The sequence below is a fragment of the Ricinus communis genome, chromosome 7 (assembly GCF_019578655.1).
Source record: "Ricinus communis isolate WT05 ecotype wild-type chromosome 7, ASM1957865v1, whole genome shotgun sequence".
NCBI classification, from domain to species: domain Eukaryota; kingdom Viridiplantae; phylum Streptophyta; class Magnoliopsida; order Malpighiales; family Euphorbiaceae; genus Ricinus; species Ricinus communis.
The window spans coordinates 8760827-8780973 of NC_063262.1; the positions used below are offsets into that span (position 1 = coordinate 8760827).

Consider the following 20147-nt stretch of genomic DNA (forward strand, 5'->3'; position numbering starts at 1 on the left):
AAATGTATTATAAAAATATCTAAAATTAAAATTGAATTAATATGAAACAGATTAATGAAATTAGTGATAAATTATTATTATAATGTTTTGTCCCTGGATTGAATTTGGGGAGTTGGACTGGCGAGCACTGAATAAATGGCAGTAAAGTAAGAAGACTGGTGCACTGTTTATATATATATATATATATATATATATATCACGAGAAAACGGAAATATAGAGAAAGAATCGCGCGTGGAATTAGATCTGCTCACGCGGCGGCTTAATTCATGTCTGTGCTTAATAGACTACTCTCTCTCTCTCTCCCTACTGTTACTACGCGTTTTCATTTCTGTACCTTCTTTTTCTCTCACTAAAACTAAAACTAAAACTAAACTAAACTAAAAATCACTTTTACTTGTGCGCACACACTAAAATCGTGAATTCTTCACTCAACAAACAAACCCATCAAGAAAAACTTCTCTTTTTTTGCTTGCTTTTCATTTTTATGAACAATTTTTGAAACATAACACAAAAGCGAAGAAGAAGAAAAATAACAGAAAATTGAAGACAAAACAGAAGTAATTAATATAGAGAAAGAGAGACACCAACTCCGGTGGGGGCACAGACCAGAGAGCCACCATCACTTTCTGGGCCCCACCACCAGTCACCGATACGTATTTTCTTATATAAATCTTTTTTTTTTTCCTTTATAAATTTTTATGATACATATTTATTTGTGTTTTCTTTTATTGTTTTTACACTGAATTAGATACACAGATTAACAATTTTTCTTACAATAATTTTTTTTTTCTCGATCTATCTGTCTCTCCTTCTCTACTACGCCTCCACATTTCAACACACAATAACATACACTTGTCTTTCTCTCTCTCTAAAAACCAAACCCATCATCAATCTCTCTGTTATCTTTCATTACATCAAATAGATTGAGACCAGCCAGGATACAGGGAAGTGAGAGAGAAAAGCAGCACACTTTGGGCTGCCCTAGCCATTTGAAAACAACCCAAAACAGATTCTTTTATTTTCTTCCTTTCTTTCTTTCTTTGCTTTGTTTCTAAATAAATAAAAGCTTTTTCTGTATCTGAGAACTTCGAGTGTTGATACAAAAGTGGAGTCTGAACCAGTTGAGAAGAAGAGAACTGGATTGATTTATTTGTTTCTGATTTGTTGAGAAAGAGAGAGCTAGCTGAGTGAGTCAGCCAGTCATGAACACTGGAGGTCGACTCATTGCTGGGTCTCACAACAGAAATGAATTTGTGCTTATTAATGCTGATGAGAGTGCAAGAGTAAGTCCTGTTTTGATCGCTTTTCAACAGCTGCATTTTGTTTCTTTTCTTTGATTTTATGGGTACTCATCTTTTCGTTTTGTTGATTCCTGATCTGGGTTCTTTTGGTGTGAAATGTGACAAATAGAGCTTTCTATCTTTCTTATCCTACTTTTGCTACTGTGTTTTGACATTTTTTTCTTCTGATTTTTAGTGTTGTATTTGCAGATTTTGTGATTTCTTTTTGGTGGGTTTTCTTTGCTAGGATTTAGTTTTTTTTTTTGTTTGGTATATAGAGGCTCGTAATCTTGAAAAAAATGTTGTCCTTTTACCGGATTTATTTCCTCTTTCTTTTAATTAGATGAAAATTTATTTGCCATTTAATTGTGCCCTCAAGATTTGAGTGATTCAATGGGAATAAAAATTTTACTTCTCAGCTTGACTTTTGTTGAGTAAGCTCGCTAATACACGGTAAGCTAGTGAGATTTCAAGCAATCAAGATTTAGATTCTGGTTTTGAAGTAAATGGTAAATGTAAATCTCCAATTTTGGTGTTTATTATGAGACAATTGAAGATGCTGTGGGATTCTTTTATAGATTTAGGAAGCTCTAGGGCAATTTTCTTTTTTCCCAATAAGTTAGCATATAAGGCTTCTGGATCTCCACATATTATGTTGATCTGGAGTTGACATAAACAATGAGAATTCTTTCTGAGTCAGAATCCACACACAGACACTCACATTCACTGGCACAGATTAAGGGACTACTTGGTTCTTCTTCAACAAGAAGTTGTAAATTGAAAGCATGCTTATGGAAGTAGACTGCTCACATTATAGTAGAAGAGAATTTAATCTTAGTTTCAGTTAATAGAAATTGACCAAGAGTAAAGGGAAATAGAACAAACCAATCATGGATTTCTGGGAATTACGATGTTACATTGGCTTTTGAATGACTCTGATAAGAGATATTAGTATATTCGTTAGTGAAATCAGATTCCATGAATTGAAAAATCTTATCCTTTGTTTCTCATTTTGATGATTTAGCTAATTCAACTATTCATTCTGTTCTTTCTTTTTATTGTGTATTATGTTCTGATGCTGATAACACTCGTCCTCTGGTTTTTGTTTACAGATAAAGTCTGTGCAAGAATTGAGTGGGCAAGTTTGTCAGATCTGTGGGGATGAGATTGAGATTACAGTGGATGGAGAGCCATTTGTTGCCTGCAATGAATGTGCTTTCCCTGTTTGCAGACCTTGCTATGAGTATGAGAGACGAGAGGGAAATCAAGCCTGTCCTCAGTGCAAAACCAGATACAAGCGCATCAAAGGTTAGACTTCAGCACATGCTTTGTGTGCATTCGTTTTGGTTCGGCTTTTGGCATTAGCTGATGATATGAATGACAGGTAGTCCTAGGGTTGAAGGTGATGAGGAAGAAGATGACATTGATGATTTGGAGCATGAGTTTGATTATGGGAACCTTGATGGTTTGGGCCCGGAACAAGTTGCAGAAGCAATGCTCTCTTCACGTCTTAATACTGGGCGAGCTTCTCACTCTAATTTGTCTGGAATTCCCTCTCAATCGGAGCTTGATTCTTCTCCCCTTAGCTCTAAAATTCCTCTCTTGACGTATGGCGAGGAGGTAATTTAGCTGACCATGTATATATGCACGTTGAATGATATGCACACAAGTGGTCTGATGAGTACATGCTCTTTTGTTTCAGGACACTGAGATTTCTTCCGACCGGCATGCTCTTATTGTACCTCCGTTCATGGGCCACGGGAATAGAGTTCATCCAATGCCGTATACTGATCCATCTATACCCTGTAAGTCTATTCATCATCTGCTTTCATATCATTCTGTTTTTTGATTATGTGGCTTATCGAATAATATAAATTTAATGCCTTTGATATTGTAGTGCAACCCAGGCCTATGGTTCCGAAGAAAGATATAGCTGTATATGGGTATGGAAGTGTGGCCTGGAAGGACAGAATGGAGGAATGGAAGAAAAGACAAAGTGACAAACTTCAGGTGGTCAAGCATGAGGGAGGAAATGATGGCGGAAACTTTGAAGGGGATGGATTGGATGATCCTGATTTGCCCATGTAAGTGGCAGCCCAAAGCTTTTCTTTGTTTTCTTCCTCATTCTTATACGCTATTTGGTTACTGGTTCCACTCTGTTCTATCCCCAAGTCAATGACGATGGCGAAGATGATCTGTAAGAACACAGTTTTAGCAAATGAAGAAATTTATGAAGCGGTGTAGAAGATATTACCACTTGATGAAAGACTGCTAACGTGATAATCTCGCCTACTTAAGAAATATTTTACTATACCCGAACAATAGATGAATGCCACACATATTAGTGTAATACACCCTGTATATGTGGAATTCAGCTGCGGGATGGATGTTGCACACCAAGTGGATAGTATTACTATTGAGTGTTGCAAGTTAGAAATTTAGATGGATACGTCCTTCGCTAGACAATTGGCCTGCAAGATAACATTGAGAATGTTAAACCATCACATGGGTAGTTTTTGCATTAGGAGCTGGATTCAGCCAAATTGATATTGCCAGCTACATACTTTGGCTCTAGCCACTTTTAATATGATAATTGGAGCAAAATAAATGTAAGGAATAGCAGAAATGCAAGTCGAATCTGATGCTTCTTGCATATCCCATGAATGTCTTAATTGCTGGAAATGTTATAAGCTAGTGGCTTACTTTATATTCTCTTACCAGTTACTTTGTGGGGAACCCTAATTGGATGGCTGCGTGTGTTAATTTTCTGAGAGATTTATGCTTTAAACATAAGATATTTTTTCCAAATTCCTTTGATGCTATTGGGTCTTGTTTATAAATCTAGTTTGTGCTCAGTACTTTCTTAATTTCTTGGGTACTTAAAATTGTTGGAGTTTCATCTGGAATTTCTAACATATAATTACATATTATTTATTTAGTCCTGATAATCTTTTTCTGTTTATTGTTTGGCTCTTCACAAGCTTTATTGATGCTCATTGTCAGGATGGACGAGGGGAGGCAGCCGCTTTCAAGGAAGCTGCCCTTACCATCGAGCAAGATAAATCCATACAGATTGATAATCATTCTCCGTCTTGTTATTCTTGGCCTGTTTTTTCACTATAGAATTCGCCACCCAGTCAATGACGCCTACGGTTTGTGGTTGACATCAGTAATATGCGAAATATGGTTTGCAGTATCATGGATTCTTGATCAGTTTCCAAAATGGTACCCTATAGAACGAGAAACATACCTTGATCGGTTGTCATTAAGGTAAATGGAGCCAACCCAATTATTGACATGCTCTATTCTATCTGGTGTCTCCTTTTCTCCTTCGTTTAACCCCCACTCCCTGCTTTGTGTGAGATTTGGCAAGCTGATGCTTTATCCTTGTGCTTTAATTATCAGGTACGAGAAAGAAGGAAAACCATCTGAGCTGGCTAGTGTAGATGTTTTTGTAAGTACAGTTGATCCAATGAAAGAACCCCCGCTGATCACTGCAAATACGGTTCTCTCAATTCTTGCGGTTGATTATCCTGTGGATAAGGTTGCGTGCTATGTGTCTGATGATGGTGCTGCCATGCTTACATTTGAGGCACTCTCTGAGACATCTGAATTTGCTAGGAAATGGGTTCCTTTCTGTAAAAAATTTAATATTGAGCCCCGAGCCCCTGAGTGGTATTTTTGTCAGAAGATTGACTATTTAAAAAATAAAGTCCACCCAGCATTTGTCAGGGAAAGGCGTGCTATGAAGGTTAGTTGCTTGTCATTTATGTTCGTAATATAGTATAATGCATCTGTTGGACAAGGTCGGGATTTCTAATTGACATTTTATCTAATATCTTAAAATATGATCGTGCTATTCTCTTCTTCTAAATCTAATTAACATGAGATTCACCCACATTTATTGTAATAATAATATTATTTCATTTTCTTATTGTTCATTTTTTTATTTGTTTTTTGTGCAGAGAGAATATGAAGAATTCAAAGTTCGAATAAATGGATTAGTTTCCACTGCACAGAAAGTCCCAGAAGACGGTTGGACAATGCAGGATGGAACTCCATGGCCTGGAAACAATGTTCGAGATCACCCTGGCATGATTCAGGTGAGGCTACATTTTTTCTAGAAAGCATGGACTGCTCTATTTGATAATCCAATATATACTAGTTTGTATCCAAATTGGTCCTTGCTCTGATGTCATTTTCCCAACTTTGTGGTTTCTGCTTCTAAAGACTATTGCCAGTGAATGTCAGCACTCCCTAGTTAGGGAATTTAACCGAACTCTTTAACACTGTCTAACAGTGAGAATTAGAAAGACTGATACCTGGTAAATTTTATTGATATTTCAAAAACCACCAAATAATGATGTTATCTCGCTTTACAGGTCTTCCTTGGACATAGTGGTGTTCGTGATGTAGAAGGAAATGAGTTGCCTCGTTTGGTTTACGTTTCTCGTGAGAAGAGACCAGGCTTTGAACACCATAAAAAGGCTGGAGCCATGAATGCTCTGGTAAGGCTTGACAATTTTATATTTGGGTGCCTTGGGTCTGGTTTCTCTATTGTGTTCTTACGATAACATGTTACTGAAGACTAATGTTTTCCTTCTTTTTTATCATACAGATTCGTGTCTCTGCGGTTCTATCAAATGCTCCATATCTTTTGAACGTGGATTGTGATCACTATATTAACAACAGTAAAGCTCTTAGAGAAGCCATGTGTTTTATGATGGATCCAACACTGGGCAAGAAAGTTTGTTATGTGCAGTTTCCTCAAAGATTCGATGGTATTGACCGTCATGATAGATACTCAAATCGGAATGTTGTATTCTTTGATGTACGTACATTTTGCTTTCATCCTTCCTCTTTTCAAATTCCTTATATTTGGGAAAATCTAATTTTCCAATTGAAACAGATCAACATGAAAGGATTAGATGGTTTGCAAGGGCCAATATATGTTGGAACTGGTTGTGTTTTCCGAAGGCAAGCACTTTATGGTTATGATGCTCCTGTCAAGAAGAAGGCCCCTGGCAAGACCTGCAACTGTTGGCCAAAATGGTGCTGTCTATGCTGTGGATCTAGAAAGAACAAGAAATCAAAAGCAAAGAATGACAAGAAAAAGAAGTCAAAGAACAGGGAGGCTTCAAAGCAGATACATGCTCTTGAAAATATTGAAGAAGGAATTGGTATTTGTTGTTGCAGTTGTTCTGGTTATATAACATGCAGGTGTGCTCAATTCTTCAGAAACTTTTAAGCTAATAAATTTTGCTGCTGTTGCAGAATCAACTGAAAAATCTTCAGAAACTGCCCAATTGAAATTGGAGAAGAAGTTTGGACAGTCACCAGTGTTTGTAGCTTCTGCCCTTCTAGAAAATGGTGGTGTTCCTCATGATGCCAGTCCTGCAGCACTGTTGAGAGAAGCCATCCAGGTTATCAGCTGTGGGTATGAAGATAAAACGGAATGGGGAAAGGAAGTAAGTGAACAAAGGAAATGCAATGAGTTCTGAGACTTGGTTAAGCAAGTCCTTTTCTTATTGCTCAAGTTTTGATTAATGGTTTGTTTTGAATCAGGTTGGCTGGATATATGGCTCAGTGACTGAGGATATTCTGACAGGATTCAAGATGCACTGCCATGGATGGAGGTCTGTGTACTGCATACCTAAGCGGCCTGCATTTAAGGGGTCAGCTCCTATTAATCTGTCAGATCGTCTACACCAGGTTCTCCGTTGGGCACTTGGGTCTGTTGAAATTTTCTTGAGCAGACATTGTCCTATTTGGTATGGCTATGGTGGTGGATTGAAATGGCTTGAACGATTTTCCTATATAAACTCAGTTGTATATCCTTGGACATCCATTCCCTTGCTTGTTTACTGTACCCTGCCAGCTATCTGCCTTCTTACTGGAAAATTTATTGTTCCTGAGGTAACATCCCACTTCACATTGATTATTGTTCTTTTTTGAGAAATCTAAACATCCTGATATATAGAAGGATCTTAATCTCCTATCTTAATTACTGGAAGGACATGTGATATGAAGAGAATGGTATCCAAATATAGTGTTCATCTTTTTCTTTTTTTCTCTTTCTCTAAGAAATGCTATAGCCAAAGCTGTGTTTGTGATTCATGGTGGTGGTACTATGTTGGTTGCTTGTAGCAGCATAAGAATTTTTTTCAGAAGATAGTTAAACAAGCTTAACTGACTCTTATATTCGGCTGATCTAACTACTCAGTCTTGTCTAGGCATTGAGCTAACTTGGGCTTTTCATGTTGTACAGATTAGCAACTATGCCAGTATCATATTCATGGCACTCTTCATATCAATTGCTGCAACTGGTGTCCTTGAGATGCAGTGGGGTGGCGTTGGGATAGATGACTGGTGGAGAAATGAGCAGTTTTGGGTGATTGGAGGTGTCTCATCTCATCTTTTTGCTCTCTTCCAGGGTTTGCTCAAGGTGTTGGCTGGGGTCAGTACAAACTTCACTGTCACGTCAAAAGCAGCCGATGATGGAGCATTTTCAGAGCTTTACCTATTCAAGTGGACATCGTTGTTAATACCTCCCACAACTTTGTTGATCATAAACATTGTTGGTGTTGTGGTTGGAGTCTCGGATGCCATCAACAACGGGTATGATTCATGGGGTCCTTTGTTCGGTAGGCTATTTTTCGCCTTCTGGGTCATTATTCATCTCTACCCCTTCCTCAAGGGTCTGCTTGGAAAACAAGATCGCATGCCCACCATTATTCTGGTATGGTCAATTCTACTGGCTTCAATCCTAACTCTTATATGGGTCCGAGTAAACCCATTTGTGTCTAGAGATGGCCCTGTATTGGAAGTATGTGGATTGAACTGTGACTAAAATACATGAATAAAGCCTTAAAAGTAGGTTTTCAGTGGCAAATGTATCAAAATGGTTGTGTGGAGTTGGAGCCGGCGAGTCGTTAGACCGATGGTGGCACGCCCACATTGTGCAAATATGGGATGTCATTGGCAAGAGAAATTTTTGTGAGAAAGCTGTAGTTTGGGGGTGTAGATACAGTGGGTTGGGGACGACACATTGTTTTTTTTTCTTTTGTTATCATTTTTTGTTTTTTGGTTTTACAGGGTTTCTATTAATTCTTTTATTAAATTTCCTGTGGGTTGTAGGGTTTTTGTTCTTCTGTTTCATGATGTGAGTCTTATGTATTTCTAAGAAAGCATTGAATCATAAATTATTCCCTTGTCAATGTGGGGATTTATATAAGTGTCTCAGACCACTGCACGTCCATTTGTTTATGTCATTTCTCCTTATCATGGACTTGGGACAATTTTATGTACCTAATTTGAAGTTGCAGATATTATGCAATTTATGTCATTTTCCTTTCCTTCTTCTCTCTTTCAAGGTGGCTTCTCTTCTTCTCAGCAATTGTAATTTCTTTTATATATATAAAGGATTAACATTTCTATCAAATTCCCTTCTCTAATTTGTTATTTTGGTAACATTTTACATAAAAGCATTATTATTGTTGATATTTTCCTGAAATGTTTTTGAACATTTTTCAAATGGGGTTCATTCCCACCATCATCCACCATTCTTTTTCTTCTTTTTTTCTTTTCTTTTCTTGGAAACTAGTGGAACTCCAAATTATTGTTCCATTATTTGCAATTCTAGTTTGTCATAGTTGGTAACAAGTGGTATGTAATGATTGTTGGATTTGAATTTGTCTGCCTATTTGATTACTAATCATAAAGATCGAATTTATATTATATGGATTTGTATGATTTTACCAAACTGATAAAACTTAGTTTTCCATGATTTAATGTTGAAATAATGATGACTCAAATCTCAGCCCTTTCCCAATGCTAGAAACATCCACTGCAAAAGAGAAATATTCTCGTAAAAGAATCTTGCAGAGAGAGGCCGGTAGCAGGTCCAAGTCTGAATACTTGAATAATTTATGTATTTGTCATTTTCAATGTTACAAATTATTGAAAAACGTTGGTAATTCAAGAACCAGTTATTTATTTATTTATTTTGGTCAGAACAAGAACCAGTTATTTATGTATAGCTAACTTTTTATTTTTAATAATTTATTTTTGGGAAGATAATTATATTTGAAGAAACATAATTGTTAAGCCTATAGATAGACTAAATTATTCTTTTTTTTTTCTTTCTTTTCATTGAATTATTTTAAAAATTAGGGTTAAATACTATTTACCTTAAATTTTGTTCTAATATATAAATCGATTTCTGTATTTTTTTAATTACATTAATACTTTTTTGAGTTTTAATAGAATTAACTACAACTTTTGTGTTAGTTGAAGAATTAAACTGGTAATTTAAATTACGATTTAATCATTTAACTTATTATCAAATATTAAATTTGTGTAAAATTAATTTATTATCAAATTAGAGTAAAATCTTATCTTTAGCATGAGTTAGTTTTAGTTTTAGTGTGGGTTTAGTTGAAATCTATATAATTTATGAAGTTTATTTGCTAATCTAAAGTTTATATGTTTTGAATGAATTGAAAATTAATTTAAAATTCTACATAATTAAATTTGTGTGAAATTGATTATAGTTAAAATAAATTCTAACAAAATTGGTATAATTTTTAAATAAATTCTATATTAGTAAGTTAATATATTCCATAATATTAAAATATCTCTTTCAACTTTTTCATTTTGATTTTACATTTTTTCTCATATAAAATAAATTCTTTAACAAATTTCAACAAAACATAGGATTAGTATCTAATTAAAATAATAAACTTAATATTATTTTACTTATTTGTGTCTTATTTTTTAGTATAATTTAATCCTAGAAAAATTTAAATGTATAAAAATATTTTTTTATTTAATATTATTAAATTACTATATAATTTAATTTTAAATTTATAAATAAAATAAATAGTTAAAATTTAATATTTTTATTAGACACTAAAAAAAACCATATTAAAAATTTACATTTTACTCATATTGATGTCATTTAGATGGTGAATACAAAACTCTATTTTTAATGTTGAATCTTCAACATTATTATATAGTCATTTTTATTGACGGTGAACTTATCAACTCCAACATTTCTTCTATGGAGCTAATACATGTCTAAATTATTTTTACTAGATTAAAATATATTAATTTAATTTTTACTTTTAATATAGATCAACTCTAGTGGATAATAATAAAAATAATGTTTTTAATTAGAAATTTTTATTTTATATTAATAACCAAAATTAAATTATATAGAAATTTAATAATAATATTATTGTAAATATAAGTAGTTTAAAAATATTTAAATCTTGCTTGAATTAAATTGTACTAAAAATATAAAAGTTATAGTAAGTAAAAAATATTAATTAAGTATTTTAATTAAATACTAAAACTAACTAGTGTTAAAAAATAAGATTTTACTCTAATTTGATAATAATATTAATTTTAGATAGATTTGATACTTGATAATAAATTGAAGGGTAAAGTTCATAAATTACCTTGTGGTTTGACGTTTTTTTACGTGAGAGATGAAGATATTTTTTGTATCAAAGGAGTACCACATGTTTTATTTTCTTAGTATTTTTTGGATACATATTTATATTTTTATTATTTTTATATAATTTTATATGTATTTGACTTGAACTATCACTGAATTATGATTTTATAAGGAATGCAATATCTAATAATGCATCATAGAATTTATAAAAATATTAAAATTTTATTTAAAAAATATTTTTTAAACTGGATTAAAATTAATATATATATATATATATATATATATATATATATATATATTTTAATAATTTTTAATTTCATAAAATATCTAGTCGGATGCTAAATTATTTAAAAATACTTATATTATCAAAAAAATTTCTATTGATATTTACAATCTAAAAATAGAAAAAAAATTATCGAATGTATCTAAAAAATGCTAGAAAAATAAAACACATATTACTCTTTTGATATAATTTTTTTTTTGTTCCTCAAATGTAAAAACGTCAAGTTATATGATATTTTTTTTAACTTTACTCTAAATTGAAGGATCAAATTATAATTTTAAATTACTAGTTTAGTCCTTCAACTGACAATAGAGAAAATAATAATTAGTTTTCTTAAAATTTGGAGAGATTTTAATATAATAAAAAATTTAAAACCCGAATTCTATATTAGACCAAACCTAAAAAAAAAAAAAAATATTTGTAGCACTATAATAGTATAAACAAACGATATCAATTTGAGCACTAGAATTAAAATAAAATGCTTGTTTTAGATTATTCTTCTTCTTCATTTTTTTTTAGTTCATAAAAGAAAAGTTCTTTATTTTTAATATGTTGAATATATTTTTCAAAAATAAACTTGGCATAGGTTTTTGATATAGAGACATCATTTTTCAAATTCCATTCCAATTTCGAAGGTTTCTAACTGCACTCAACACACTTCACTCCAACGTCGACTCCATGAATTGCAATAAATACCATGAAGAATCTAATAATTTTGATAAATCACTTTTAATTTATACACATGAATTAATAAGTTTAATATTTAAATCTAACTACACTTAATACTTATTTCTATTTTTATTTTTTAAGATAAACTTGAGTTTTAGTCCATTCACAATATAAACTTAGCTGAAGAAAAGCTATTTAACTAGAAAAACACTTTAAATAATCTTTGTCCGTACATACCGTAATAAATAGATAAATAATATTTAAATACAAATATTTAATTTTTTTATTTTATACTCAATTATTTAAAGTTGATAATATATATATATAGCAAAAACTGTAGCACCCAAATTCAAACATCCAATTGTATAGCAATATATATATAATTAACTTTATAAACATAATTTACTACTTAGTTACAATGTACATTCATACAATTTAAGTGACATGACATACTTAATATATATAAAGAATATTTATAAATTATTTTAATTCACACAAGTACCCAAAATGTCCCAATGCTTGAGATAACTCATCTGGCCCACCTGATAAAATTGACTGATGCAAAGAGAGCAATGCATAGCTAAGGCTATCTACAACTTCACTAACCTGAAAAAAATTGCTAAGAAATGAGTTAGCGACTTAATAAACATTTAATTTACTAAACTATAGTATATCAGGCTAGAATTATCAAAGTCTTTATCAAATACAGAAAATTATACCAACACTTAACTGACAGTCACAAAATCAACCATTTCAAATATTCTCATAAACAAATAATTTCATCTCACATAATGCAAATAATCTCAAACTCAACTGAGTCAAATAATTCAATTCCACATTATTTTTATCATATTAGGATCAGATGACTCATCCTCACATTTCCTCATATTTTTAAATTTCAGTAACCACTTGACAAGACTATCCGCCTGGCTCAGTCTTGTCATCTCACATACTCGGGTAGCTATTCGCCCGGCTCAGCTTTCCCGATCACACAATATCCATTCAAGATTCACCAATCCTTAATCACAATCAATTCACTTCACAACACATCACAATCAATTCACTTTACAACAAGCCAAAAACATAACCAATATCAACTCAGTCAACCAAGAAATTATCAAGTAATCAAACAGCAGTTCCTACTCAATATACACAAAGTTTAGTCATTAAATACTTACCAAAATTTATAGAATAACAAAGTAATCCTATTCTTTTTCTCTTACCACTTCCTTGCCTTTGGATGAACCTATTCACATATTCAATACAAATACAATTCAATCACAAGGCATAAATATACATATCTTTACTATCCATAAAACATCACATTTCAACAAAATAATATATATTCTAGATATTAATATGATGCATGAGATGAATGACAGCAAATCAACATATTTGTTGATTAAGGCAGCTTGTAGGTACTGACTTAGATTCAAGGTTTGAAGAAAAAAAGAAGAAGAACGAGAGAGACAAAGAAGAAGAGGAAATAGGAAATGCATGTATAGAAATGAAGAAATAAAGAGGTGGTAAATTGGTGTAAAAATAGGTAATTTTACAATTTAATCCTCTTTCTTTCTAACTTTCCAATTTAGTCCAAAATCATTACTTTTCAATTAAATTAATATGTAACTAAATAATTTATTTATCGACCACATAATATAATAAAATAGCTCATACATAATCATGATGCAAATGACATATTAATGACATGCTAATGAATATTAATTATTAATAAAAAATAAATAAATTTGGTTGTGACAATTCCTATACACTTAGAAAATTTCATCCTTGAAATTAACTAATTGCCAACAGACATGCTAAATAAGCTCGGGTATTTATCCATCATATGCTTCTCTACTTCCCAAGTTGCTTCGTTAGATGAATGTTGACTCCATTTTACCTTTACCATAGGAATTTCCTTGTTTCTTAATTTTCTAACATGTCGATCTAATATCTGAATCGGTTCTTCAACATATATGAGTTTCTCAGAAACTTCAATTTCTGATATCTTGATAATATGGCTAGGATCAGATCAATAACCTATTATTTCAGTGTATTAGACGATCGCTCACCCTTAGAATAGGCTAAAATTGCTTAAATTCTTTTTTCTAAATTTTTTTAAGAGGGTTAAACGTTTATATTAATCAAGTTTTTAATTGTAAGGTACCTTTAAAATAAGTGATTACAATGTAGGCTACCAGTTACTATAAATAATAAAAAATAACTCTAGAATTACGCCAACGGAACCCTACTCTAAGACAGAGTTCTCTTGTTTCCCTGATTCTTCAAAACCCTACTCTCGTTTTTAGAATCGCTCAGTTCCATCTATTGCTCTTCTTATCATAATCAACGATGGCTGTGTTAATGAATCACTATAGTGTGTTAGGCCTAGCTTCTTTTGCAGGCTTTGACCTGACAGAGGAAGAAATTTCCAAGGCTTTTAAGAGGATGGCGTTGAGGTTACATCCTGACAAGCACCCTGGAAACCTCCAAGCCCATTTCAAATTCCAGAAACTTCTTTCTTCCTGTGATATTCTCGAGAATCCCATCTCCCGCAAAGAATTTGATCGTCTTCTTCAATTTCAGTACCAGCATCAGAATCATCATCATACTTGCAACAAGCAACAGAGAGAGGACCAGCAGCAGCATTCTTCCGAGAAGCGTCCGAGACAGCCGATGGGGCCAAAGGTGCCATCGGAATCGACAAAGAAGCCTTCTTTTGTAAAGACAAAATTCTGTTTGGTATGTGATCGCATCAGTAAATTAGTTGCTCAAGGTGGTCTTCACAAATTGGTAGTTAATGAAGGTTATCATCATATTTTGATCTTCATGTACTGCTTGATGTTGCAAGGTTTATTGAATTATTTGTTTCATGTGTTACGTTCAGTGTATAAAAGACAACTACCAGTCCTTAAATTGAAGAACTATACCATTCGATGTTTGATATTACTGTGATTTCAGGTACTCATAATGTATGCTTCCAGTTCAAATGCTACATCTACAGTGTTGATTTAGTTATTCTGAGCATGATATTGGTGATGTCTGGCTTATATAATCACATCAACAATAAGAAGAATTGGATATCCCTGGACAATTTGTATTTGGTCAGTCTAGATTCATGTGAGTTAGGAGTTCAGTTCTTAGACATGGGCTCCAACTCGCAGTGTGTTCCTACCACATATTTCTAGACTATGGAATCAGCTTTCACCAATGGTTGTGTTTCTTGAATATGGATTAGTATTCATCAAAAGTAGCCATGGATATATGAATTAGTATTCGTTAAAAGCAGCCATGCAGATTCATATCAGGTAACCACCTATCACATGGTTTTGCTCCCCTGCATTGCTGAAGCTCCATGGAGCAGGTGGTTTCTGGCTCGGTTAATGTATAATTCACTCGTTCATATTGCCTCTACTCATCAGGAGATTAGCATTCAGTTCTACAGTCTGAAGTTTCCTCCTACATTTCTTCTCTTACGCATTCAATTTATTGACTAAAAGGAAGATCAGTGCCAAGAAACTCCTGAAATTGGCAAAGAAATGGCATAAAGTAGCTGCTATCAGGCGAAAACGAACCTCCTCCAAAAGCGGAGTACTCTGCAGATGAAAAACGCCTTCAGCTTCCTCTGAAATATCTTAACAATGTAATGAATCTCCATAGCTTCAATGTTAATGTATTACATCTTTCCACAACGCCCTACAATTTACATTCCAAAGTACCCTTTTAACTATAGAAGAAAGGTTACAAATTCCAATAAGAGCAGCAGTCTGCATATGTATTTTCCATTTTTGACTTCCATTACGGCTCTGTTTGATCTACCAATATTATGCCAATTTCTGCTTCAATCCTAAAACTCGCTGAAAAATCTATCATAAGAGGTAGGTTTTATCAATTTGTTCAAGATTTTCCTAACCTCGTACTTCTTGTATAATCATGTGTTATGACAAAATTGTCCATTGACTTAGTTTTGGTGTACATTTGCCATCTGATCACTAGAAACATATATAAGGCTATTATAGGAATACAAAAATATGATTATGCTGGTAATGTACTGTTTAGTTTTGAATAGATATGCTGCAACAATTCCGTAATCTGTCACAACAGGTACACATAACAACAGATTTCATAAATGTTCACAAGTAGAGAGATGATTGTGAGGAACAAGAAAAGAAAAAAGATACTGCAGGATTCCCAATAACATTGTGTATTTATTGGTCCTAAATCCAGTTCTGAAATATTTTTGACAAACAGTTTAGCAGTCCAGAGACTGCATAAGAATAGTAACAATAAGAGGCATAAACTGGTTTTCAGAGAATGCTAACCATATTATCTTTATTTCCTTGAGGTGTAATCATATGAAGGATATAAATACATCACATCTACATAAATTCTGGCTTGATGTGTTGATTTTCAAAACATAACCAAACATGCCCAACAGCCTCTTAAGCTGCAACATTTTAAATAAAGGATATCAGTGATGGCTCTATAAAAATTTAAAATGAAATCCAATTTTTAGAATACAACTAATTTCTTTTTTTTTTTAAAGTTTATTTGAATCACTTGAATGTATGTTAAAATCACATTTACTTTTAAGTCTAATTTTAATAGTTTTTATTTAGTCATTCCAAAACTAAACTTGGAATAGCTAGTTTTCTTGATATAGAGACATCAATTTCCAATTACATTCCAATTTCACAGGTTTCCTAAAGTACCATTGACCAATTTTCACCCACCAGCAAAAAAAAGAGTGAAAAGAAAAGAAAGAAAGAATGAAAGAAAGTAGAAATAGTACTAAGTGCAATCCACTAACTTCTCCAGTCCAAAGTTGACTCCATGAATTGCAACAGATAGCATGAAGAATCCAACAATGCTTTTGTGAGAAAATGTGAATGCAAGAAGAAACATCAATAAAATTGGAGGTTACAATCAATGGCAACATTAAGATGTGAAATTGTATATGAATTTCCTAATATATAATACCCAAAAAAAAGAAGAAAAGCTGGCCTTTTTTTCAAAGTCAATTATACATTTTTTTGACTATTCAAATTGTTATGCATGTTGTTTTTCGTTAATTATCAATGATTCAATGTTTGTCAGTTATATTTTTTGGTATATATATATATATATATATATATATATATATATATATATATATATATCTAAAACGTATCAAGTAAGATTTTTACCGGTGGTAAAATACTATTTTAATACAACTACATATTTAATGCTAAAACTCAAGTTGGAATTCAAATATTTTTTTCACCATTTATTTTTTGAATTATATAAAATATTCAATTCGGGCACATGCACATTTTAAAAATATAGGTTATTTTATGATAAAAATGTGTAAAAGTAATTATTTTTATCCCATTATTATATTTAAATATTTTATTTCAAAAATATGTTGATTATGAGACACCTTGCTTCAAACATATCCATCTCTTAACAAGTAATTTCTTGAGGAGTTTTGAATTCTCTTCCCAGTAATTTCTCTTGTTTCAGTTTTGTTTTATACAACACAAACTTGATCAAAGAAAAGGTCGATTCCTATACTTTCTCACCACATAATATGATGAAGTAATATGGAATGGAGATTATAGTAAAATTCAATTGTTTGTGTTAAATCAAGAAATATATATATATATATATATATATATATATATATATATATATATATATATATATATATATATATATATATATATATATATATAATATGTTTTCTATTAAAATTCTTGATATCAGCAGATTAAAGTATTTTATTTAGTTCAAATCTTATTAGAATTATATGTCTAAAGTGGAAATTAGTCCTATTTGGACTCCATTAAAGAAAACCTAACAAAATACATGAATATCTTTGAAATATTAACATATTGGATAAGACTCATCCATATAGGACCGGAAGTTTCTTATAATAAACTATCCTATTTTGAGTAATACAAGAATAATCTCGAAGCTTATTTAGATGCATGGTTACAAGACTACCAATTAAATTTTGAGACATAAAAACTTTTTAATATGCAAGAATATATTTTGATATATGAAAATATATTAATTTTAATATTTTTTTGAATTTTTTTGATACAATATAATATTAAATTTTGTATATAATAATAATTATTTTTATTAATTTATAAATTAATAAGTTATATTTTAATTAAATAATGTCTGATTTCAAAAGTAGCATTTTTAATTTTATTTTATATTTTATTAATTAATAAATTAATTTTAATTAGCTAATGATTTTAATTTAAAAAATATTTAAACTATATTTTTAATATTTTTATTAACTAATAAATTAATTTTCTAATTATAAAATAGTATTTAATTTTAAAATAGTAATACTAATTATGTTTATAGTACTATTTTATACAACATTAAAAATCAACCAGTGTATATTTTAAAATAATTTTATATTATTATATTAATAAAAAGTTTTGAACCAATAAAATCTTGGAATATTAAAAAGAAATTTAGAAAGACATCTAAAAATATTTGAACTTTTGTTACTTTTTAAAATATTTTAAATAAAATATCAAAAATTTTAATAAATTTTATCTATAAATTAAATTTATATTATTATTTACAATGAGTAAATAACCAATATATATATAACTTAATTCTCTTCTATTTTTAAAATCTTTTTTTTTATTTAGCTGTTGAAGTAACCAAATCATATGTATTCTACTAATATTTTATTGAAACTTTAGAGTTCAAATCCGCCAGAGAAAATCTTTCTTAATAGCTGATAATTTCTTTGATAAATTATCAATTATTTAAATAAATTTTTATGTTCAATTCTAAAATAGTTTTGTAAAATATAAATTTACTGCGAAATGTATTACATTTATATTGTAATGCCGTTATTATTTTATTAAAATTTTATTAAATATATTTAATTCAAAATATTATCACTGTATTTTTCAAATAATATCTTACACTAATAATATGATTTAAATTGATTAATATATATATATATATATATATATATATATATATATATATATATATATATATATATTTTAAAGAGCATTGCTCTTCAAATAAAGACACATAATTACAAAATGCTTGAAGGATCTATTCCGATAGCATTAATTTTCAAAATACGTTACAAAGCCATGATTTCTGCTTTTGGTTCAAAACATAAACTCCATTCACCAAAAGGAGAAATCTTATTCCTACAAACAGATCTTTCCAAATTCAATGCAACTATTCTAAAAACCATTCAATGGAAAGATATCACTTTTCCAGAAGAATGGGTCCTTCAAGGTGCAACCCAACCTGAATCACCAAAGCAAACAGAACCTAATACAAATCTCAATGAACCAAAGAAAGAAGATGAGGATATATAGACCGTTTCTACCCCCTCTTCATCATCACCATCTGCAATAACACAAAATCTAGAAGCAGAAATCAACATGATTTCAAAAGATTTTCAAATCAATAAAAAGCTTTTACATGAAGATTTCTATTCAAAGAAAAACCATTCTAAAAAACTTTGGTTTTTTAAGCATTTTTTACAAGAAAAAGACAGTATTCAAGAGAGATACTATCAATTTTGCATACAAAACAAGATCCAAATCAAATTTTTTGATTGGTTTTAGATTTATTGCAAAGAAAATAGTATTTTTTATCCTTTCAAAGAAAAGCTTATTAGTCCTGTTACTGTAAGGAATAAGACTCCATAGTGGAAGGTCGAGAAAAACCAAACCATCCAGTCTGAACACCCTCTCCTTAGAAAAATAACCATTCCTTACGAAAAAAATGAAATAGAGGCTACACCTTACAAATTGATAGGAGAAGATCTTGAGAAAAATGTCAAGAATATTGTTCAGCAGAATAATTTCTCGAATACCTATCTTAACACAATAGGGAAGCAGCTTGTTAGGATAGAAAGCCAGATCCAAAAACCTCATGTAGTCTTCACCTCTCCGATCCCCAACACTGATCATCCAAAAGAGATAAGCCAATTAGAAAAGCTCAAAAATCTAGTCTTCAAACCCTATCAAATCTCAAAGTCTAGCCAAGATCAATTTCAAAAGAACGAGTTTGCTAGGCGATCGAGGAACAAATTTTAGCAAATTAGCCACTTCTGAGTCCTCCAAAAACTTAGTGCCAGATACTCCTCAAAGCAGTAGGAATATCAGTACTATAGATCAAGCCTAATGCGATGAATCCAATAATTCAGAGTTTGAAAGTGTCACTGACAAACCCTCCAACATCAACAGATTGGGATGGCAAGCCCCTAAATTGACCTGGCATACTTCTAGGAATACCGCTCCAGATCTAGGAATAGAAAATAGGAATAATATCCTAACCCAATCTAGATTCAATGCCTTTTCCTTCTATAATAGAATATAGATAGAATGTCAGAATACAACATTCTTGGTCTCTTACAATAGATGACCATGGCAGCCAATGCCTACAAAACCCAAAGTGGTACCTCTGATAGAG

The 20147-nt window shown here is 31.3% G+C and overlaps 2 protein-coding genes across 2 annotated transcripts; both read left to right on the forward strand.

Annotated features, from left to right (window-relative positions):
- The first annotated feature begins 483 nt into the window (after positions 1–483).
- Positions 484–8636, forward strand: LOC8273696 (cellulose synthase A catalytic subunit 2 [UDP-forming]). Its single transcript, XM_002533457.4, has 14 exons — positions 484–1284; positions 2394–2589; positions 2666–2901; positions 2984–3086; positions 3179–3365; positions 4285–4551; positions 4687–5032; positions 5247–5384; positions 5664–5789; positions 5900–6112; positions 6191–6461; positions 6556–6749; positions 6847–7197; positions 7550–8636. Exons 1-14 carry the CDS (start codon positions 1204–1206, stop codon positions 8129–8131), a joined length of 3291 nt encoding a protein of 1096 aa, XP_002533503.2. The 5' UTR covers positions 484–1203; the 3' UTR covers positions 8132–8636.
- A 5409-nt stretch (positions 8637–14045) lies between these two features.
- Positions 14046–14708, forward strand: LOC125370623 (dnaJ homolog subfamily C member 4-like). The gene is made up of 2 exons (XM_048376912.1): positions 14046–14435; positions 14655–14708. Exons 1-2 carry the CDS (start codon positions 14046–14048, stop codon positions 14706–14708), a joined length of 444 nt encoding a protein of 147 aa, XP_048232869.1.
- The last annotated feature ends 5439 nt before the right edge of the window (positions 14709–20147 follow it).